Consider the following 22,389-nt stretch of genomic DNA (forward strand, 5'->3'; position numbering starts at 1 on the left):
TAGAAGACTAACAGGTTGTCCTGCTGTTGTTCATCCTCTACAAGTACATGAATTGTTGAAAGTGCCACTGGATTACACATTTCATTAAAAAGGTTTCGTGTCACATTTGGATTGAACGGGATGTAGTTGGAGTCAGATACCAGTTGGTTTATTTTTTGTGTGTGCAGGAGATCATCCTGAGCCACAGGATGAGATTAGTAGTCTCAAAGTATCAATGATTTAGCTTGGCTGCCGGTCTGTTTTTGCTTTTGAAAAATGTTGGTAGTCTTGCCAAACAACGGGAAAGTTTGGCAAGGCAAGGATGAAACTCTCAGGAAAGGTACTGTACCTAGGCTAATGTCCACTGCTACTTTAGAAAGACCTCCTAGAATAAGTTTTCATAACTAAGAACTTACCAGACTGAGACTTTATATGTTTTATTATCAATAAGGCCACAGTAGAAGATATTGGGTTAGTTAAGCTTCAAATGATAAGTAATGCATGAAAATGTATATAAAAAGGAATAATTATTCCTCATCTCGGGTGAGACATATTAGTCCAGTCCTACTGAACCTATTCTTATAAAAGGAGGACCTTTACAGCGTGTGAGAAACATATTCTACTTATTGCTCAACGTGCACATTTCAGCAGGTACATAGGGCCAAATCCTAAGTTTCATGTTAAAAGGAAGAGAAATGAAACAAACTCTGAAAGAAAACATAACTACATCTTCCAAATTCTAGTCAACCAACAAATGGTTAGCGCTCAAAATTGTTTTTGTATAGAGACAAAAGCACATTTAATAATAAAAAATAAAAAACGGAATAAACGGTCTTGTGTGAACAAAGTGTCATTAAAAGAAAAGAAGCAGAGAATGGGTTGGAAAGTCAGCGTTCATGGTTCTTTAAATTAAATCAGTCGTAGATATTTACATTCTATTGCAAGTAAATGGTCTGTACAAATTCGCTCCGGAAGTTTTCAATTTGCTGTAATTAATATGAAACCAGACTGAATGCTGCCCTCACCAGTGTGCATTCAGTCTGTTTTAACCAGGCTAGTTGGATCATAGCGCTTGGAAGATTCTGGAAGACAAAAATAGTGCTGTAGTACAGTAACAGTGCCACTAAAAGCACAACACTCTCTAAATATTTGTTTTGGAACAACCTATGATATGACAGAATTTTGACTGACACTTGTTTTGGCACTGCGGTTCATCTCTTGGAAAGCCCAACCCAGGTCATATGAGAACACAAAACAGTGGACACACCATAGAAGATGTCCATTCTAGGAATTCTATTTTCATAGGCGAGACTGCCCTGAGGTATTGTGGGAAACCTAGTTCAGGTAACCAATAGTGGTCTGGACGGGAGATGTTGAATGGTCATTTCAACCCCAGTTACACTTCTACTGATGACTTGTAAAGCACTCACAGAGAAACAAAGACCACTTAAAAAATAATGAATGAAACCCATGTCGAAATGTAATCGTTTTTTCTCATGTTTTTCATACTTAACAAATCAAGAGTAAATACAATTCATGTCTTGGCATTGAAATGGATTTGACCAAAAATCATCAACAAACAGATCATCGGTGTGGGGTTGTCCTCACCCCTCCTCGTCCTTCACCCCTACTCCCTCCGGTGGCTCGGCGGTTGTCATAGTGAAGATCGTCACGGCAACGCCCCCAGGTGTTGCAAGCGGGGGCTGCTGCCTGAGAGGGGTACTGTGCACGGTACTGCGCCTCCATCTCCTCCACCCAAGCTGTGCTCCAGTCCCAAACGGGCATGGGGTCCAGCTGCCTGAAACACTCCTCTTCTTCCCCTCGAACTGGAGGGAACAGGGCACTGAGGGGCGACGCCGGGGGAGAGAAGTCTGGAGAGGAGACAGTAGAACACAACTAGAGTTAACACACACACTGATACATGACACCATGTCACACTATCGGACATCACGATAGAGATACTATATATTACAAAATACATGAGATATGACACCATGATACAAAGAGAGATGTGACAATTGACATCGTGATACAAAGAGAGATATGACAATTGACACCGTGATACAAAGAGAGATATGACAATTGACACCGTGACACAAAGAGATATGATACGACAACTGACGTCATGATAAAAGAGATGTAACAGAAGAGACACATTTTTACAGTGCCAGATAGTCTCTTTGTACCACATCAACAGTAAAAAAAAAAACAGAGGCACGATTACCCAGCCAACTTCTTCATTGGAATTGTCCCCTTGGCCAGTAATTAAAGAGGAAAATGACATTGACGTGAATGGCACCCTATTCCCAACAACAGATTCAGCCGTGGGCCGAATTTTTCTTATGCGGATGGTCGGGGGGCCCGGAATATATTTACAAATACTTAGTAGACTGCAAATTGAGCACAAGAAGCCCAAACAGATATAATATTTGACTAAAACAATTTCAAACCTTGCTTACATTTGGATATGATAATTTTTTCTCTCTATTATGCATGGGAATTCTTGGTAACAGATTTACAAAATTAAAATAAAATATATATATATATTTTTTTTTTTTCTCAGAAAACTTGGGGGGTCAAATAAAACCACCAGTTGGGGAACCCTGACCTACATAGTGCACTACTTTTAACCGGAGCTGTATGTGCCCTGGTCAAAAGTAGTGCACTATATAGGGTAGGGGTATCCAAATATTACCCTATGAGGTCTGGAGCCTACTGGTTTTCTGTTCTACCTGACAATCAAGTGCATCCACCTGGGACAGTCCAATTCAGATTTTTTTTTTTATCACTAATTGGTCATTTGACCAATCAGATCAGCTCTGAAAAAGGTCTGATGTGATTGGTCCAAAGAACAATAAATGGAAAAAATATCAGAATTGGGCTGCCTGTGTAAACACAGCCCTGATGTCCCAGGTCTAAATGAGTCCCTGATTTAGAGGGGAAGAATAAATAAATATGTCTGCATTTACACAGGCAGACCAATTGCAATACTTTTTCCACTAATTGGTATTTTTCAGTGCTGATCTGACTGGTCAACAGACCAAATACTGAAAATAAAAAAATCTTACCAAATAAACAGACCAAATAAATCATAAGAAATAAGGTTTGAAGTGCCTGTCCTATATCTAGGAGATATAATACATCTCAGAAAATATATATTGTTTTGACATATTTTGGCACAAAAGTACTTCCATATTTCCATTAATTATTTAATCTGGTACCAGGTAACCGTCAGATGAGTCCCTGGACACTTGTGGGGGTCACAGAGAAAAACGGAGAACACCATGGTGTTTCTGAGTCTTTCCATAGTGGTGTCATAATAGTTTGTAGCCCAAACCTTTCGGACGCAACAGATGTTTTCATGAGACCGATTTTATTGATTTTTTTGTTATTTTTTTTAAGAACAATTGTGCAAATCGAGTAAAGTTGAATCGGACATCTGCACATTTGGAAAAAGGACAGAGTTATTAATTAAGTAACAGTCTGAGAATGCTGGCTCGCTAGCCCCTTTAATTTGCTGAGAGGTCTTAAGTAATCACCTATTGCCATCCCCCGAATCCTGAGCTAACCCCCTGCCCAACACACACACACACACACACACACACACACACACACACACACACACACACACACACACACACACACACACACACACACACACACACTTTCTCTTTACATTGTGTGTGTCTGTGAGATACACTCTCAACTCAATCACATTTAACTGTCCCATAGGTCAGCTTCAGGGGCCACACAAGCACGGACAATTCCCACATGTAGCCCATCTATGCATCCTCGAATACAAGACCACTGCTTAAATCTAGGTAAGGCTACATCCCCAATGGATACAGAGAATGCCGATAAGCTACACAGAAAACGGGTGACACCTGATTATGGGTCAACTCCATTTCTTCACCAGCTACTTGAATACACTGTAATTCCATTTATTAGTTGTAAAATGTTTGTTATTTGTTAAATACTATGGACAATGTTAAATTAATGAATAATACCTAACCCTGACGTAGCCTGACACATCCATCCAGAAATCTTCATACACAACTATATGATGACCAAACTATAGAGGCTAGTGGAATCAGATTAAATGTCTGATGTAAATCTGACTCCAAGGCACCATTTTAAGATTGTCTTGTAATAGTGCACCATCTAGTGCCAGTTGGTGGAAAGACATCTGAAGGAATAACATACATCAATAACCTGTCTAAAGTATGATGATTGGCTACATTTGGGCAACCATATTAAAACATGCATTAACATTTTAATAATGTTTATCCAGCAGCCTTGCCTGAGAAGGAGGCTTCACTCATGGACTCGGCGGCCACAGTGGCGAGCACGCGGGCAAAGTTGGAGTCGTTCATGAATGAGCCATCCGACGAGCTGATGAAGCTGTTGCGGGTGCTGTACGCCATGTTTCCCTCTGACACCGAGCCCCAGCCGTTCCACAGCGAACCCTCCCATTCGCTGCAGAGCGACGAGGGCGTGCTCTGAAACCGGGCCCGCCGGGGGCCCATTGGCTCCTGTTCGTCAGTCATCCCGTCCTCCAGTTGGTCGGAGGGGAGGGGCCCATAGATATAGCCCAGGGTGGGAGTGGGGGAAAAGGTGCGAGATAGGGAGGAAGCGGGAGGATTCTCCAACGTGGTGCTGGAAACAGGAAGTGAGGTAAGAAAGAGGTGAATAAAGTAAAAACTCACAACACCTGTAAAGCAATACTGTAGCAACAACAGAATTATTCTTGTAATATCAAACATTTTACTGATAAAGAGACTAGCTACTGGCTTTGGAGAAAAGTCAGATTAAATATTACTGACAATATTTTCGGTTGTCTAAGTTTAAAAGCCCTTATCAATTGACGTAGTGGAATAGATAGCGTGAAAGCCCTTCAATCAATGACTCTGACAGTAAACCTCTCGCCCTCCCTCAGTTGCCACCCCTAGGTTTCTATGGCAACCATACCTGTGCTTCTCAGCCCTGGGGCTGAGCTCCAGGTACTGGGTGACTTCCTGTGAGGTCATCGTTGCATCCTGCTCCTCATCCAATGACATGCAGTAGGAGGCAGTGGACAGGCGGCTATAGGAGGGGCAGCCAGTGGTGGTGGTGTTAGTGTTGGTGGGGGGGCCGTGGTGACCAGGCGCAGCACACACAGACTGAAGAGACCCGGCATCTACAGTCAGCTTAGTGGACCTGCTGGACCTAGGTGTGATGAATAAAAGTCCGATGGTAATTTCCAATAATTAAAAATAAATTCATGAGACATTGATAAGTGACATTCTTCAAGAATCAATAGGTATATTATTAAATAATTAACAAAATGGCTATATCACAAAGTGGGTCTTTAAGCCAAAAATATTAGCTTGATATTACAGCAGCTAATGTCCCCCACGATGAAATCGGGGAGGGGACTGTGTATCCGTCTCAGTCTGTACATTCGTCACGCTTATTTGCCTAAATGTACTATAGTTACAAGATATTCCAATTTTGTTTCTAACAAAAGTGCTATTCCTTGCAAGAGAATAGTCATACTGTAACGAGAATTGAGCCGTTTCCTGTTTAAACTGTGGTTACGTGTCATTCATGGGCAAGTAAATTGGCATTTGATTGCTGGGTGTTGGTTGCTGTTCTCTGAGCCGTGTCGAGGCCCTGTCGTCGGGGCTAAGAGCAGGGAGGAAGTACAATCATTTTCTCCAGCAGTAGACAGGAAACCATAAGGTTTTACTATAATGGCCAACCAAATGGAGGAAAGCATGGCGCAGTGGCTCATTAGAGAGTGGGGAATGGGAGAAGTTATGGATAAATTGGTGTCAGGAAGTAGTCCACAGGATGTTCCTCACCCTTCCTCTGAGGTGAGGCTGTGTGTGTCAGTGGTGTCGCCCATGGGCAGCGGGAGTGGCAGCATGTCCACCAGCTGCGCTGAGGCAGAGTAGTGCAGGTTGCGGGGTGACTCCAGGGGCTTGAAGCACTCTGAGCGCCCACCTGGAGGAAAAATACACACAGGCACCAAGGTTAACACAACAAATACAATACTGTCAAGGACAGTGGTTCTGACTGTACCATCCATTCCTGGAGGAACCCCCAGGGGTGCACATATTTGTTCTAGCCCAACACTTAACACACCTGATTGAAGATAACTAATTACGAAGCCCTTGATAAAATCAATTAGATGTGCTGGGGTAGAACAAAAAGGGAAAACACCCTGTGGGGCAGTGAATACACTGGTTAATTGTTCCTGAGCATTAAACTCCTTTAGGGTATGAGTGGTATAAGAACACAGTACAGTACCTGGTGGGAGGTGGCTGAGCCTCTGTGTGTAAGGCATTCCCCTCATAGCCAACGCCTGGCTCCTCGACGACAACAGGGGGGCGCTGATCACCGCATGGAGATCTGGGAAAGGAGACAAAGTCTGTGACTTAAAAGTAACTACAGATTGACATTCACCAATAGCAAGGACATCAAAACCATGCAAGGAAGACACCATATTGACAATCACCTTGCTTGTAATTATTTTCCCACGACTCCTTGAGCACGCCCATCTTGGGCTGCGAGGGCAAGGCCTGTTTCCATGGCAATGCCTGGCCACCCTGGACAAGCGTGGTCTTGACAACTGTGGCAGGCTGGGAGATGCACACCGTCGCTGCGCAGTGCTGCGAGGAGGTGGTGGTGTGGCAGTGGGGCCGCTTGGGGCATCGGGCAGGGCTGTTGAAGGTCTTGAGGCCATTACCCGTCAGGTCCATGTAGAACGTCCCGTAGACACCGCAGCTGTCGGGCACAATGGGGACAGCCACGTCCAGAGAGCTGGGGTCCTTCTTGGCTGTGATGGGCAACGCTGGGAATAAGAAGAGGACCACTATTTGTCCCCCATGATGATGTTAAATGTTGTGCGTCCACTTGTGTGGCTGGAATTGTATTTTTAAGTTGTCAAATAAATGATATCTATCGATCTAAGATTGGAGAAATTCTGAGGCAGAATGGATCAAGTGTATTGCTTACGTAGCAGAGGTTCTGAGCTTCCATGATGAATAGCAGAGTTAGTTGCATAATCAACTGGTCCAGAACCAGTCTTTGTTATCCAGCGCATACTGGTCACAGTAAGAAATGCGGTAGGAGGAACTTTTTTTTGTTTATTTTTTTAACCTTTACTTAACTAGGCAAGTCAGTTAAGAACAAAGTCTTATTTACAATGACACGGCCTACCAAAAGGCCTCCAAGGAGACGGGGGCTGGGATTAAAAATAAAATATGAATATAGGACAAAACACACATCACGACGAGAGAGACACCACAACACTACATAAAGAGAGACCTAAGACAATAACACAGCACGGTAGCAACACAACATGACAAAAACATGGTAGAAGTGATTCTAGACCAGCTTTAAAGCAGAACTCACTAGTCCTTCTGAAGCCGGGGTTCTCCTGGCTCTGAGCCCACAGTCCCTGGTACTTCTCGTCACTCAGGGTCGGTCTCCACACACCCGAGATCCACGGAGAGTCTGGGGCCGCCATTCTGCAGAGACACAGATCAATCAATTAGTCAGCCAATCAATCAATCCCATGTAATGGGTGTGGTTAAAATATCAAAACTAGGAGGCACATATAGTGGATCAGATCATATTACACATGAGCATACACGGAGTGTACAAAACATTAGGAATTACCTTCCTCCTTTTGCTCAGAACAGCCTCAATTGATCGGCTATGAAAAGCCAACTGACATTTACTCCTGAGGTGCTGACCTGTTGCACCCTCTACAACCACTGTGATTATTATTACCATCTGACCCTGTTATGAACATTTGAACATCTTGGCCATGTTCTGTTATAATCTCCACCCGCCAAAGCCAGAAGAGGACTGGCCGCCCCTCATAGCCTGGTTGGTTCCTCTCTAGGTTTCTTCCTAGGCTCCGGCCTTTCTAGGGAGTTTTTCCTAGCCACCGTGCTTCTACACCTGCATTGCTCGCTCTTTGGAGTTTTAGGCTGGGTTTCTGTACAGCATTTGTGACATCAGCTCATGTAAGAAGGCCTTTATGAATACATGTAATTTAATTTGTTGAGGCATGGGCTCTACAAGCTGTCAAAAGTATTCCACAGGGATGCCCATGTTGACTCCAATGCTTCCCACAGTTGTCAAGTTGTCTGGATGTCCTCTGGGTGGTGGAACATTCTTGATACACAGGAAACTGTTGGCTGTAAAAAACCCAGCAGTGTTGCAGTTCTTGACACAAAACGGTGCGCCTGGCACCTACTACCATACCCCGTTTAAAGGCACTTAAATATTTTGTCTTTCCCATTCTCCCTCTGAACGGCCCACATACACAATCCGTCTCAATTGTTTCAAGGCTTAAAAATCCTTATTTGACCTGTCTCCTCCCATTCATCTGGTTGAAGTGGTTTTAACAAGTGACATCAATAAGGGATATATAGCTTTCACCTGGTCAGTCTGTCAGGGAAAAGGTGTTCCTAAAGTTTTGTCCACTTTGGGTTTAACGAAACAAAAGGTAGTGAAATTGTCAATGAGCCACACTGTTTGTCTTCCACCTACCTGTGTTTTATGATGAGGTCCTCACTGGCCAACCTGTACAAACCTGCAAAATCCAGAGTCATAGTAACTTTACAGTCTCGTTGATTTCCCAATGAGGGAACACACCTTATACAGGAACACTGGAGATGACAATGTTAATTCCATCCTTGATATAATTTATCATATGAGCATTTGACCTTGAATGATGAGTCCAGATCAACCTATGGAATGCATGCCCACTACAATACAACCCTGTGAGGGGTGAAACCTTCAGTTACACATCAAATAACCAGAACCTCTTGTTTTAGCTAAATAAAAAACCTGATTAGCTGCTAAAGCTAATTATGTACCCATAATGGCACAGTGGACTAGCGTACCATGACATATCCATGCTCCAAATGTCCTATGCCAAGCTAATACTAAAGATACAACATATAAGCTATCCCCCAATTCCTGCCCAGACAGACCTTTAGCCTTGATGTGGCCTCGTCCCAGGTGGTCGCCAGGCCGGGTGTGGCGGCGGTACAGGCAGACGGCTGTTATCACCAGGATGCACCACAGGAGGGCGCCAACACTCCCAATGAACACTGGGCCCCTCAGCAAGGCCAGGACCTGAGTGAGGTCCCTACTGGGGCTGTCCGACTGGGGGGCCCCGGACCTCTGGGAGTCTGGAATAGGGAGAGACGGGAAAGTAAAAAACAAGACAAAAATGAACACATGACAGAGAGAGAGAGAGAGAGAGAGAGAGAGAGAGAGAGAGAGAGAGGTTTCAGGCTCTGTTGTGTGGGGGTTTAAATAATATTTTAGATTCTTCAAAGTAGCGACCCTTTGCCTTGATGACAGCTTTGCACACTCTTGGCATTCTCTTAACCAGCTTCACCTGGAATGTGTTTCAAACATGAAGAAACAATGTTCTTTTCCGGATTGACTGACCTGCATGTCTTAAATTAATGATCGACTGTCATCTCTGCTTATTTGAGCTGTTCATGCTATAATATGTACTTAGTCTTTTACCAAATAGGGATATCTTCTGTATACCACCCTTACCATGTCACAACACAACTGGCTCAAAAGCAATATTGTCTCAAAAGCAATAAGAAGGAAAGAAATTCCACACATTAACTTTTAGCAAGGCACACCTGTTAATTGAAATGCATTCCAGGTGACTACCTCATGAAGCTGGTTGAGAGAATGCCAAGAGTTTGCAAAGCTGTCATCAAGGCAAAGGGTTGCTAATTTGAAGAATCTAAAATAGAAAATATATTTTGATTTGTATAATTGTTTTTTGGCTACTACATGATTCCATATGTGTTATTTCATAGTTTTGATGTCTTCACTATTATTCTACAATGTAGAAAATAATACAAATAAAGAAAAACCCTTGAATGAGTAGGTGTGTCCAAACTTTTGACAGGTACTGTGTCCAAATGTTCCCCTAAAAAACAACAACAAATAAAACACTGAAATATCACATTTACATAAGTATTCAGACCCTTTACTCAGTCGTTTGTTGAATCACCTTTACAACAATTACAGCCTTGAGTCTTCTTGGGTATGACTCTACAAGCTTGGCACAACTGTATTTGGGGAGTGTCTCCCATTCTTCTCTTCAGATCCCTTCAATCTCTGTCAGGTTGGATGAGGAACGTCGCTGCACACATCTCTCCAGAGATGTTAAATCGGGTGCAAGTACGGGCTCTGGCGGGGCCACTCAAAGACATTCAGAGACTTGTCCCGAAGCCACTCCAGAGTTGTCTTGGCTGTGTGTTTAAGGTCATTGTTCTGTTGGAAGGTAAACTTTTGCCCCAGTCTGACGTCCTGAGTGCTCTGGAGCAGGTTTTCATCAAGGATCTCTGTACTTTGCTCCGTTCATCTTTCACTCGATCCTGACTAGACCCCCAGTCCTTGCTGCTGAACAACATCCCCACAGCATGATTCTGCCACCACTATGCTTCACCGTAGGGATGTTGCCAGGATTCCTTCAGACGTGACACTTGGCATTCTGGGCAAAGAGTTCAATCTTGGTTTCATCAGACCAGAGAATCTTGTTTCTCATGGTCTGAGAGTCCTTTAGGTGCCTTTTCAAACTCCAAGTGGGCTGTCATGTGCCTTTTACTGAGGAGTGGCTTCCGTCTGGCCATCCTACCATAAAGGCCTGATTAGTGGAGTGCTGCAGAGATGGGAGAACCTTCCAGAAGGACAACCACCTTCACAGAGGAACTCTGTCAGAGTGACCATTGGGTTCTTGGTCACCTCCCTGACCAAGGCCCTCCTCCCCCGATTGCTCAGTTTAGCCTGGAGGCCAGCTCTAGGAAGAGTCTTGTTGGTTCCAAACTTCTTCCATTTAAGAATGATGGCCACTGTGTTCTTGGGACCTTCAATGCTGCAGGCATTTTTTGGTACCCTTCCCCAGATCTGTGCCTCGACACAATCCTGTCTCGGACTCTACGAACAATTACTTCAACCTCTTGGCTTGGTTTCATAACCTTTTGCGTTCGGTTGACCATAGATAACCGTTGCATGTTGTCACTGACCTATGACCACTCTAAGGGGGTCACTCTGCACCCCGACGCCAGCTCCGTTGACCGTTGCCACCCGGACCCAGTACTGTTTCCCTGGGTACAGAGGGCTTATTTCCAGACTGTAGGTCCCACCGCCCACTGTCCAGTTCAGGTACTGCTGCTCTTCCCACTGCACACACCACACCTGGACAGGACACACGGACACACACCCAGAGATCAAAGAGGGAACCAGGGAAGCGTTACACTTTGTGTGTGTGTGTGCTTTCAGGTGATTGATTCTTCAACAGGAGTAATAGGCAACTCTGGCCCTGGAGAGCTGGCTTTTGTACCAGTTCAGCACACCTTTGATTAAACTTATCATGGTCTTCTTCCAGAAGTTAAACCACTTCTATCAAGACTGATTAGTTGAATCAGGTATTTCGCACTTGAACAAAAGCCTGCAGGCCAGGGTTGCATAGGACACCCTGTCAATACAATGTCTCATTAGAATATGTGAATGTATTATGTCAGGTACTGAACATAGAGAAAAAAACTCACACTGGAATTTCTTACATTCTCACAAACGTTTCATAAAACACATTGGGGAGCATACAAGAATGCCAGTGTGCTTGAGCAACTTCTTCAAGCACAGATACAAGAAGGTAAAATGGCTCTTTAGGGCTTTTTTGTTCTTACCTGATATCCCTTGATGATGCCGTTGTGAGATTCATGGGGGGGAGGCTTCCAGGTCACATGGACCGTGTCATTATGGTCAGGGGTCATCGTTATGGAGATGGCCTGAGGTGGGGCACTAGGCACTGTGAGAGGATGGAGTGTCATTAAAATAACAAGATGTAAAAACCACATACACACAACTCATCTTGATTCAAAATGTCGTTTTTAATCTTCATAGTACAAAATAGCACTAAAGTTGGACTACTCCTGAGCTACAGTATCCAAAGAAACACCTAGATTTTCATAAATGTTTATTTTGAGTTGATAACAGCCAACTCTAACCGTTTTGAACCCTTACCTGTCTCAGGTACACCTAGGTGCCTGGTGTTGCTCTCCCGGCCGTACAGGCTGCTGCCGTAGGGACGCACTTTGAATTCATACTTGTAGCCCCTCTTGAGCGGGCCAACCAGTGTTTGGAAGTTTGGTAGTACAACCCTCTTAGCCGCCCAGTCCGAACTGGCAGGCAGGAGAGAGCGATAGAGGACCTCGAAACCATCCAGGTAGTGTGGCTGGGTTGGGAAAGACTGGAGCTGAAAGGAACAAAACAAAAGGAAAGCCAGAGTTAAAAGATATGCCTTTCTGGAGTAGAAACTCAAAAACAACAACCTTAAATCCGCATTATTTGAATGTTCTCTGTGACATGAAAATAATGTTCTGAACAAACGTGAAAAATGACACACCTCAATCTTAGTTCAGCAAAAGGTTAATACCTAACAGTTTTCATAATAATACATGTGCCTTCATGTGACGTCTGATCTCCGTACCTTCCACTGCACTTGGGACATGTTGGAGTTTGGAGTCAGCACCGTCACATTCTCCAGAGCCACGCGCAGGGCCGACAACTCTCTGTGAAGGTCCCTCTGTCTGGTACTTGAGGCTTCTGTGAAGTAGGGAGAAAAATCTTCAGAGACAATAATATTTTCTGTTCATAAATAGAAGTTCCCTACTGGCACTGAAATTGACACAAACTAAACTCCATATACATTTCCATAGTGATCCTAAAAACGGTTTACTTTAGAACCACACTCAATTCCGCTGCCAATTCACAGACGTCAGAAAAAACTATTGTGCCTAATATGGTCTTTGTTGTGCATTCCAGTTTCCTGTGTTTCCTTAGGAGAAATAGATATAGACTCAGCAAAAAAAGAAATGTCCTCTCACTGTCAACTGCATTTATTTTCAGTGTAAATAATATGTGTAAATATTTGTATGAACATAACAAGATTCAAACCCTGAGACATAAATTGAACAAGTTCCACAGACTAACAGAAATTGAATAATGTTCCTGAACAAAAGGGGGTCAAAATCAAAAGTAACAGTCAGTATCTGGTGTGGCCACCAGCTGCAATAAGTACTGTAGAACATCTCCTCCTCATGGACAGCACCAGATTTGCTAGTTCTTGCTGTGAGATGTTACCCCACCCTTCCACCAAGGCACCTGCATGTTCCCGGACATTTCTGGGGGGAATGGCCCTAGCACTCACCTTCCGATCCAACAGGTCCCAGACGTGCTCAATGGGATTGAGATCTGGGCTCTTCGCAGGCCATGGCAGAACACTGACATTCATGTCTTGCAGGAAATCACACACAGAACGAGCAGTATGGCTGGTGGCATTGTCATGCTGGAGTGTCATGTCAGGATGAGCCTGCAGGAAGGGTACCACATGAGGGAGGTGGATGTCTTCCCTGTAACTTACAGCTTTGAGATTGATTGCAATGACCAAGAGCTCAGTCCGACAATGCTGTGACACATCGCCCCAGACCATGACAGACCCTCCACCTCCAAATCGATCTTGCTCTAGAGTACAGGCCTCGGTGTAATGCTCATTCCTTTGACGATACACGTGAATCCGACTATCACCCCTGGTGAGACAAAACCGCAAGTCATCAGTGAAGAGCACTTTTTGCCAGTCCTGTTTGGTCCAGCGACGGTGGGTTTGTGCCCATAGGCGATGTTGTTGTTGGTGATATTTGGTGAGGACCTGCCTTACAACAGGCCTACAAGCCCTCAGTCCAGCCTCTCTTAGCCTATTGTGGACCGTCTGATCACTGATGGAGGGATTGTGCATTCCTGGTGTAACTCAGGCAGTTGTTGTTGCCATCCTGTGTGTCCCGCAGGTGTGATGTTCGGATGTACCCCATCCTGAGCAGGTGTTGTTACACGTGGTCTGCCACTGCGAGGACGATCAGCTGTCCGTCCTGTCTCCCTGTAGTGCTGTCTTAGGCGTCTCACAGTACGGACATTGCAATGTATTGCCCTGGCCACATCTGAAGTCCTCATGCCTCCTTGCAGCATGCCTAAGGCACGTTCACACAGATGAGCAGGGACCCTGGGCAGTAGAAAGGCCTCTTTAGTGTCCTAAGTTTTCATAACTGTGACCTTGATTGCCTACCGTCTGTAAGCTGTTAGTGTCTTAACGACCGTTCCACAGGTGCATGTTCATTAATTGTTTATGGTTCATTGAACAAGCATGGGAAACAGTGTTCAAAACCTTTACAATGTAGATCTGCAAAGTTATTTGGATTTTTACAAATTATCTTTGAATGACAGGGCCCTGAAAAGGGGCCGTTTCTTTTCTTGCTGAGTTCATTACATTTAGCTGTAAGGAAATAGGGAACGATAGGATAAACTTTGATTTCACAGAGGCGAAACTGGCTTAGACACACAGTACTGCTGTACACAACATAAACACTGTACATTACATATTCAACCAATACACAACACATAAACGTATCGTTGAGGGCCCAACCTAAGCAGTCTTACCCTCCACCACTAGCTGTGCACTGGCGGTGACCACCCCCACGTCGTTGACAGCTGTGCAGGTGTACCTCCCAGAATCCAGTGACGTCACATAGTGGATCTGGAGGCTCTGGTCAGGATTCACTAGATACCTACAGACATGACACAGAAATCAGTACAACATTCACTCTATCAACTGCATGCAATTATTAGAAATCAAAGAATGACATATTATTGAACAGTATACTAAGTATTGCCTTTATTGACATATGTACTGACTGTGCTGTGGAGTAGCTGAGAGATTGTTTAAATGTTACATATACACCTCGTGTCAATGACAGTTTTTAGTTCAATGTACAGTTAATGGACAAAGCTTTTTTAGTTGAATGCAAGAATCAGACCTGCCGTTGGGCAGAGGGCCCTGCTCACGGATCCACTCCACAGCAGGCATGGGGTCTCCTTTAGCCTCGCAGTAGAACTGGGCAGACTCCCCCGTCCCCACCGACACATCCTGAGGCTTCAGCACCAACACTGGCTTAGCTGGGGATTGAGAAAGCACGGACAAATATGAAAAGTATGGTTAGTCATATCATACCTGTATGCATTCAATTCCATGCTATCCCTTTTATCAATAGCAAACATTCTTAGCGGCATGACATACCTTTTCCACAATGTTGTGCAGACCCAAACTGTACTGTGCTGACTCAGTTCTTTTCACATTGTCATTTCCAGCAACAAATCAAATCTTATTTGTCACATACACATGGTTAGCAGATGTTAATGCGAGTGTAGCGAAATGCTTGTGCTTCTAGTTCCGACAATGCAGTAATAACCAACGAGTAATCTAACCTAACAATTTCACAACAGCTACCTTATACACGCAAGTGTAAAGGGATGAAGAATATGTACATAAAGATATATGAATGAGTGATGATACAGAACGACATAGGCAATGGTGGATGCATAATCAGGCCAGCGCAGTACAGCTTGGCTCAGTAGTGCGAAAAGGTTATTGCTAAAACACTGATGTACTGTATATGGGGTCAGGGTTTATCTTACCTAGGACAGAAAGGCGGGCAGCCCTGCTCACTCTTACTCCCACTGTGTTGGAAGCCACACAGATGTACACGCCAGAGTCATTCTTCTGGGCTGGGGCAATGATCAACTTCCCATTCAGCGCCTATAGGTCACACGGGTAGCAATCACATATAGTAAAAAATAAAAAAAAGTTTATTGCAGAGGATAAATAGCCTTGTACAAGCCTTGGCTTGTGTGAGCCGAAACGGCTCTCCTGTTTCTGTAGAGTGAACATCTTGATGTACAAGTACACCCCCTGGACGGGGCGATAGTCTATCACAGGGCGTTACCCCCAATCTGTCTCCTTAATGCTGAGAGCCAAACAGAGACGCATTGGGTCCCATTTTTTGTCTTTGGTATGACTCAGCCAGGGATTGAACTCTCAACAGTCAAATCTCAGGGCTGACCCTCTAGCCAGAAGGCCAGTGAATATGCCATTGCAGAGGATAAATGATCATCATTTTTGGTCCAAGATGATAGGTCCTCTTTTATTAATGAAGAAGGAAAATGAATGAAGCAGCCTGTGGTTTTAATCAAACTTTTGTACAACAATGCCCTCTATTGGTAAAAGGATGATACCACATCAGGATTGGAGAAATAAGTAACCAAACAAAACATTAAATTTCAGCTCCTGCCACCTCTGGGAATTAACTAAAATTAGATAAATTCATTCAAATATGGAAAAAGCTACATGTTTTGAAAATACATTTTCTGCAATGAAATGCAGACTGACAACTGTCCCCGTGTTCATTTCCAATTTCCAAACCATACAAACCCCCTAAAAAGCATGTAGCTATGTTTAAGGAGGTCTCACAGTGTAATGCGGGTCAGTGTTGTTGATGAGGACCCCGTCTTTCCTCCAGGTGACGTTGGGTTCGGGGTGTCCCACTGGCGGGCTGCAGTTCATCACCACCACCTCCTCAACAGCCACCTCCATATCACCGGGCTGCACCCGGAAGTCTTCACGGAGAGCTGGAAGAAGACACGACAGAGGAGGTCCATTCATAACCAGTGAGTCTGAGACAAGCTGGTGCACAATGCCATAACAGTGCATTGTATGAAAACGTCAAAGTTAGTCTACAACCCTGTAGTTCATAAACATTGCCTGGGAAACGTGCCGAGCACAACACACATCACTGCGTGCTTGAATTGTCTTCCCTACAAATGAGAGTTTTGACCACCAAAAACAAGCAAGGCTTACAATAACCTCATCTAATGATTTTTTTAAACAAATACATCCATACATCACACAGCTCCAAATATTCAGATATTCTTTACACGGAATACATAGTGCCTTTGTCCATTGTCGCCCCATCAACAACCACATACAGTACCAGTCAAAAGTTTGGACACACCTACTCATTCAAGGATTTTTCTTTATTTTGACTATTTTCTACATTGTAAAATAATAGTGAAGACATCAAAACTATGAAATAACATATGGAATCATGTAGTAACCAAATAAAGTGTACGTTCACCTACTCTGAATCTCACAAAGACACCAGACCAAAGGACATATTTCCACCTGTCTAATGTCCATTGCTCGTGTTAATGAACTTATCCTCTGCAGCGGTTAACTCTGGGTCTTCCTTCACTGTGGCGGTCCTCATAGCGCTTGATGCCAGTTTCATCATAGCGCTTGATGGTTTTTGTGACTGCACTTGAAGACTCTTTAAAAGTAATTGAAATTTTCCAGATTGACTGACCTTCATGTCTCAAAGTAATTATGGACTGTCGTTTCTTTTTGCTTATTTGAGCTGTTCTTGCCATAATATGGACTTGGTCTTCTACCAAATAGGGCTATCTTCTATATACCACCTCTACCTTGTCACAACACAACTGATTGACTCAAACGCATTAAGAGGAAAGAAATTCAACAAATAAACTTTTAACAAGGCAGACCTGTTAATTGAAATGCATTCCAGGTGACTACCTCATGAAGCTGGTTGAGAGAATGCCAAGAGTGTGCTAAGCTGTCCAAGGCAAAGCCTGGCTACTTTGAAGAATCTCAAATATAAAATATATTTTGATTTGTTTCACACTTGTTTGGTTACTATATGATTGCATATGTGTTATTTCATAGTTTTGATGTCTTCACTATTATTCTACAACGTAGGAAATAGTAAAAATAAAGAAAAATCCTTGAATGAGTAGGTGTGTCCAAACTTTTGACTGGTACTGTACGTTCCTCAGAGGTCCTAAACAATTCATAGAGCAAACTTGACCTGTCTACAGTGACATAACCACAAGTACATGACAGACAAGCCTGACCTCTTGACAGGTACAAGTCATGTTTACTCAATCATTAAGAGTAACTGTGAACCATTTAGGTTGAAGGTCTAAGGAGCTTCCTCCCATTATATCCAAAAGGACAGAAACAATGGCCTTTCACCTTGAATGTATAAATTACAACATGTTTAGGATGCCTGTTTAAATCTTCACTGATACCATTACATTGCAACACCAAATGGAATCATGAGACAAAACATGTTTGGACACACAATGGTCTAATGCCATAAAGTACTAGTAGAATATCTCCAATCTTTTGTTCAGCAAAATATTAAGGAATGATCTTAAACTGGAATTCTTTCAAATGTAGATACGTGTATTCTTCAACTTAATAATTAGCCGGAAATTAACTTAGTCCAACTCTTGAATTAACAGTGATGCCTGGTTTATTGCTGTTTAGGCTACTTGTCCTAACCAATACAACTATACTGACAAAGGTCACGATTGCACGATTATCTTAATGAAACTAACCCAGATAAATAAAGGTTAATTTCTAAATATACCACAATCCTTCTGCTACTGTTCTCTAAAGTACTGTTGATCTGCCAACTGAATCTAAATTAGGTACCACTGTCTATTGTCCCAATGGCTCCACCACCAAATGTACTGCTCCAGGGAAGTTCCGCCAACAAGTCAATCAGCCACTAATTATACCATCCAGCTCAGGAATCCAGTGGTCTCTGGGTGACCCTGTTTTGGGTGCAAACAGAGGCTGGGGGTCAGGGGTCATTTAACAGTGTTTGTCCTGGAGAGGGGGTATTCATTGACATTGGACCCCCTTACTTATTCTCTGTAATCACAAAGACAATCTCGCTCTCTCTTCCTCTGGAGCAGGATTCTGTGGGTCTGTGGATACTGGGGGCATCCCGTTGACCTCAAAGATCATATATCAGCTTGATATAATGTTAAAGATCAGCATGGAGGTAGAGAGGAAGTGAATGGGACAGGATGTAGGAGCCACAAAGAGCCATACAACCAAGACAATAGAATGTATTCTAAGGCCACAGTTTCACATCCATCTGGCATAGGGTTCCACAGTCTTGGTCCTGGAAAGCAGCCTTGTGTGGTTTTGGTTCCATCTCAGTATTAGCACACCTGATTCAGCTAATCAATATCTTGAGTGGTTTATTAGTTACCGCACACTGCGGAGACTGATACATAGTCTTTTCACTCACATGATCCATAACAGTGTGATGGTACCTCTCTTCATTGTAGTGTGCAATTATTTTTGCATGGTATCTTGGCATTTACAGTGCCTTCAGAAAGTATTCATACCCCTTGACACATTTCTTTGCCAATTTATTAAAAACAAAATACAGAAATAGCTCATTTATTCAAGTATTCACACTCCTGAGATGTCAGAATCACCTTTGGCAGTGATAATGATCAGTCTTTCTGGGTAAATCTAAGAGCTTTGCACACCTGGGGCCTCATTTTGACAATATTGGGAGGAACTGTTCTAAAATACAACTTACGAAAGGAATTTAGAATGTTAATACGCATAGAAAATGTTTGAGTTATCAAACAATCCTATGAGTGCACACCGGTAGGAGATCACCATTGATAAATACCAATTGTTCTCCGCCTCAGTGCACGACCTTGGCTATTTGCATTTCGAAATGTCCCTAATTAACCATATATGGTCAAAATCATCCCTTTAAAGCATGTGGGGAAAATAAAGTGGCGTACCATGACATACAACCCCGCAAAGAAAAAAATCATAGAAAATATAATTTTCCAAGAATGAAATACAGGTGCTAGTGTCAGAGATTGAGTACAACCAAAATATTATATTTGGCTCGCTCAGTTGTGGCTTGACCAGTAAAAATTCAAACATAGCAAAAAGAGAGGACCATTGAGCCAATTAGTTACATTAGCAATGGCAAATATACTTCAAACGAGCAGACAACACTCATCAATAAGCCATCCATCCTCAACAGCTCCTTCCTGTAGGCGTAGAGGCCAACATTGCTGTTCTGCAGAATGAACGAGTTGTGCGTATCACCTGGCCACCACATTCAGCAGCGTCTTTTGCTCACCACATAACCTATCGCCTGCACATGAAGAGTGGAAACCTTTTCTGTTGACATAGCTGAAATCGTTTTAGGATGGCGCTTTTATGGTCATGTGGGTGCGTTCTATTGCTCCGTTCCTATTTGGGAACCCATTGTTGGCAAAAATAAATAAAAAAACTCTCGACTTCAACCTGTTGTGTGATGGTGTATGAAAATTGCATGTTACAGTTCGTTTTGCTGGTGATTGTATCCAGAACACCCCCCCCCCCCCCCCCCCCCCCCCCCCCCCCCCCTCCGCCAACACACAAAAAAAGCACCATTCTGCACTAACTCATTTTTATTCTGACATTTGGAACAACAAATAAATAATCGTAACATTTAAAACAAAAATAAATATCAAAATATATTCAAAAATAAGACTCAAAAATATCAAGACAAATAAAAACACATTGTAGTATATAAATACAAATAAAAAATATCATCAAATTATTACACTATTACCCTATAGCTCACAAACACCCATAACACTAAATTGCACAAATCCTATATCACGCAAATAGAATAACATGATTATTACACTACTGCACTTCAAACAAGAAACACAAACTAAATTGCTCAACTGCCATCTAAACCCTGACCTTTCTTGCCTTCCTTGATGAAAAGTCATCAATTACATCATCATAAGACATCTGCTCAACAATTGCATGGTTAATACTGATGACAGCAAGGCTACTAAGGCATTCCTGTGACATGGTAGACCTCAGGTAGGATTTGATGAACTTTAGCTTTGAAAAGGGCCTCTCTGCTTGAGCTAAGGTGACTGGAAGAGCAAGACAAATTCTGAGAACAGTCCACAAATTTGGATACATTTGGACTGGTTTTATATTATTCTTAATGATTTCACACAAACCAGAACAAAATGCAACAATATGTCTGTGAAACTATATATTCACAGTATTATGAATAAATTGTGGTTTATTTGGTAGCATTTCGTAGTGTGACTGATGTTACTAATTGCATTAGTACTGTACAAAGTTAGAGGTGCGCTATTTGATTGAGTCCCCTGCTCCCCCTACCTCTGGCTTCCAGTGGGGAGACCTGAGGTCAACATGCCCCCGCCCCATCTCTTACTTCTGAGTGGGAGACCTTCCCAGGCAGTAGCCTGTCTAGCTCACAAACTAGAATCAGGGCTCCCACTCCGACAAGATTAATTGACCCACAGTCCCACAAGGTGACATGATATCATTGACGTGACGTGCAAATGAGCGATGGAAAACCGATTGCGTCAAATGTCACTATTACACATTTTTGGGTGAGGGCGCCCCGTGCCGCCCCCGGCAAGATGCCGCCCTGGGTGGCTGCCCATGTTGCCTATACCTAAATCCGCTACTGGTTGTGAGATGCCGATCGGCAAGCTCCCACTGAAAAGTGCATGTTGCCAAAAACCCGAGGGTGGATAGCACTTGGATTTGCACTGGAATGGCATGCGTTTATCTTTTTAAAGTAGGTCTTAAATCCTCGCAAATTGGTTCATCAGATAATTTCCCAAAACCAATCTGTACTTCCTGCCAAAAACAATCCCACCTGTCTCTATAAACGCGCTTTCTACGAAATGCAGCGTGCCAAATCTTCAAATAGAGTGAGATCAGCCTAGTGCGATTTACCATTATCTCAGTCTTTTATAGTATTTCAACAATGGTTTCACTTTCACACGTGCCTCTAATTTAACAAATTACTGTATTTTATAAGAATTATTATTGTGACAAATGCACTAATGTACTCAAGTTATATGACTGTCAAGATATGTTTCATGAATTCACAATGGAAATACAACTATTATTACTCTCAATTCTCAAATGTTCAACATATATTTTCCCCATTCTACGCTTGACAAGAAGTTCTCTTATACCACTTGGCATTGAGCATTATGCATGGTCATAGCTGTGCGTAAAGTTACTAACACTCTCAAGCAAACATGCATATTGACAAATCTCACACTTTGCGTGGAACGCATGGTTTATGCACAGATGTGCCTACACATGATTGATAAATGAGGCCCCTGGATTGTACAATATTTGCACATTGTTCTTTTAAAAATTCTTCAAGCTCTGTCAAATTGGCTACTGATCATTGCTGGACCGCCATTTTCAAGTCTTGCCATAGATTTTCAAGCCAATTTAAGTAAAAAATGTAACCAGGCCACTCAGGAACATCCAATGTTGCCTTGGTAAGCAACTCCAGTGTATATTTGGCCTTGTGTTTTAGGTTATTGTCCTGCTGAAAGGTGAATTTGTCTCCCAGTGTCTGTTGGAAAGCAGACAACCAGGTTTTACTCTAGGATTTTGCCTGTGCTTAGCTCTATTTGGTTTCTTTTTATCCTAAAAAACTCCCTAGTCCTTGCTGATGACAAGCATTCCCATAACATGATGCATCCACCACCACCTGCTTGAAAATATGAAGAGTGGTACTCAGTGATGTGTTGTGTTGTATTTTCCCCAAACATAACACATACAGCTATGAATTCAGA

The 22,389-nt window shown here is 43.0% G+C and overlaps 1 protein-coding gene across 3 annotated transcripts in view; it reads right to left on the minus strand.

Annotated features, from left to right (window-relative positions):
- Window positions 1–391: 391 nt before the first annotated feature.
- Window positions 392–22,389, minus strand: part of LOC139423218 (roundabout homolog 4-like) — a 28,847-nt gene continuing 6,849 nt past the window's right edge. For all 3 annotated transcript variants that reach the window (XM_071174977.1, XM_071174978.1, XM_071174979.1), the window contains exons 3-19: window positions 16,373–16,530; window positions 15,541–15,661; window positions 14,883–15,021; window positions 14,506–14,633; window positions 12,506–12,621; window positions 12,040–12,271; window positions 11,703–11,824; window positions 11,040–11,211; window positions 8,973–9,173; window positions 8,527–8,569; window positions 7,378–7,493; window positions 6,479–6,814; window positions 6,271–6,372; window positions 5,823–5,964; window positions 4,948–5,184; window positions 4,280–4,635; window positions 392–1,850 (exon numbers count right to left, since the gene is read on the minus strand). In XM_071174977.1, the coding sequence (XP_071031078.1) occupies window positions 1,564–1,850; window positions 4,280–4,635; window positions 4,948–5,184; window positions 5,823–5,964; window positions 6,271–6,372; window positions 6,479–6,814; window positions 7,378–7,493; window positions 8,527–8,569; window positions 8,973–9,173; window positions 11,040–11,211; window positions 11,703–11,824; window positions 12,040–12,271; window positions 12,506–12,621; window positions 14,506–14,633; window positions 14,883–15,021; window positions 15,541–15,661; window positions 16,373–16,530 (3,008 nt within the window). In that variant the 3' untranslated portion in view covers window positions 392–1,563. The remainder of the gene's footprint in view (window positions 1,851–4,279; window positions 4,636–4,947; window positions 5,185–5,822; window positions 5,965–6,270; window positions 6,373–6,478; window positions 6,815–7,377; window positions 7,494–8,526; window positions 8,570–8,972; window positions 9,174–11,039; window positions 11,212–11,702; window positions 11,825–12,039; window positions 12,272–12,505; window positions 12,622–14,505; window positions 14,634–14,882; window positions 15,022–15,540; window positions 15,662–16,372; window positions 16,531–22,389) is intronic.

The sequence above is a fragment of the Oncorhynchus clarkii genome, chromosome 12 (assembly GCF_045791955.1).
Source record: "Oncorhynchus clarkii lewisi isolate Uvic-CL-2024 chromosome 12, UVic_Ocla_1.0, whole genome shotgun sequence".
Classification (NCBI taxonomy): Eukaryota; Metazoa; Chordata; class Actinopteri; order Salmoniformes; family Salmonidae; genus Oncorhynchus; species Oncorhynchus clarkii.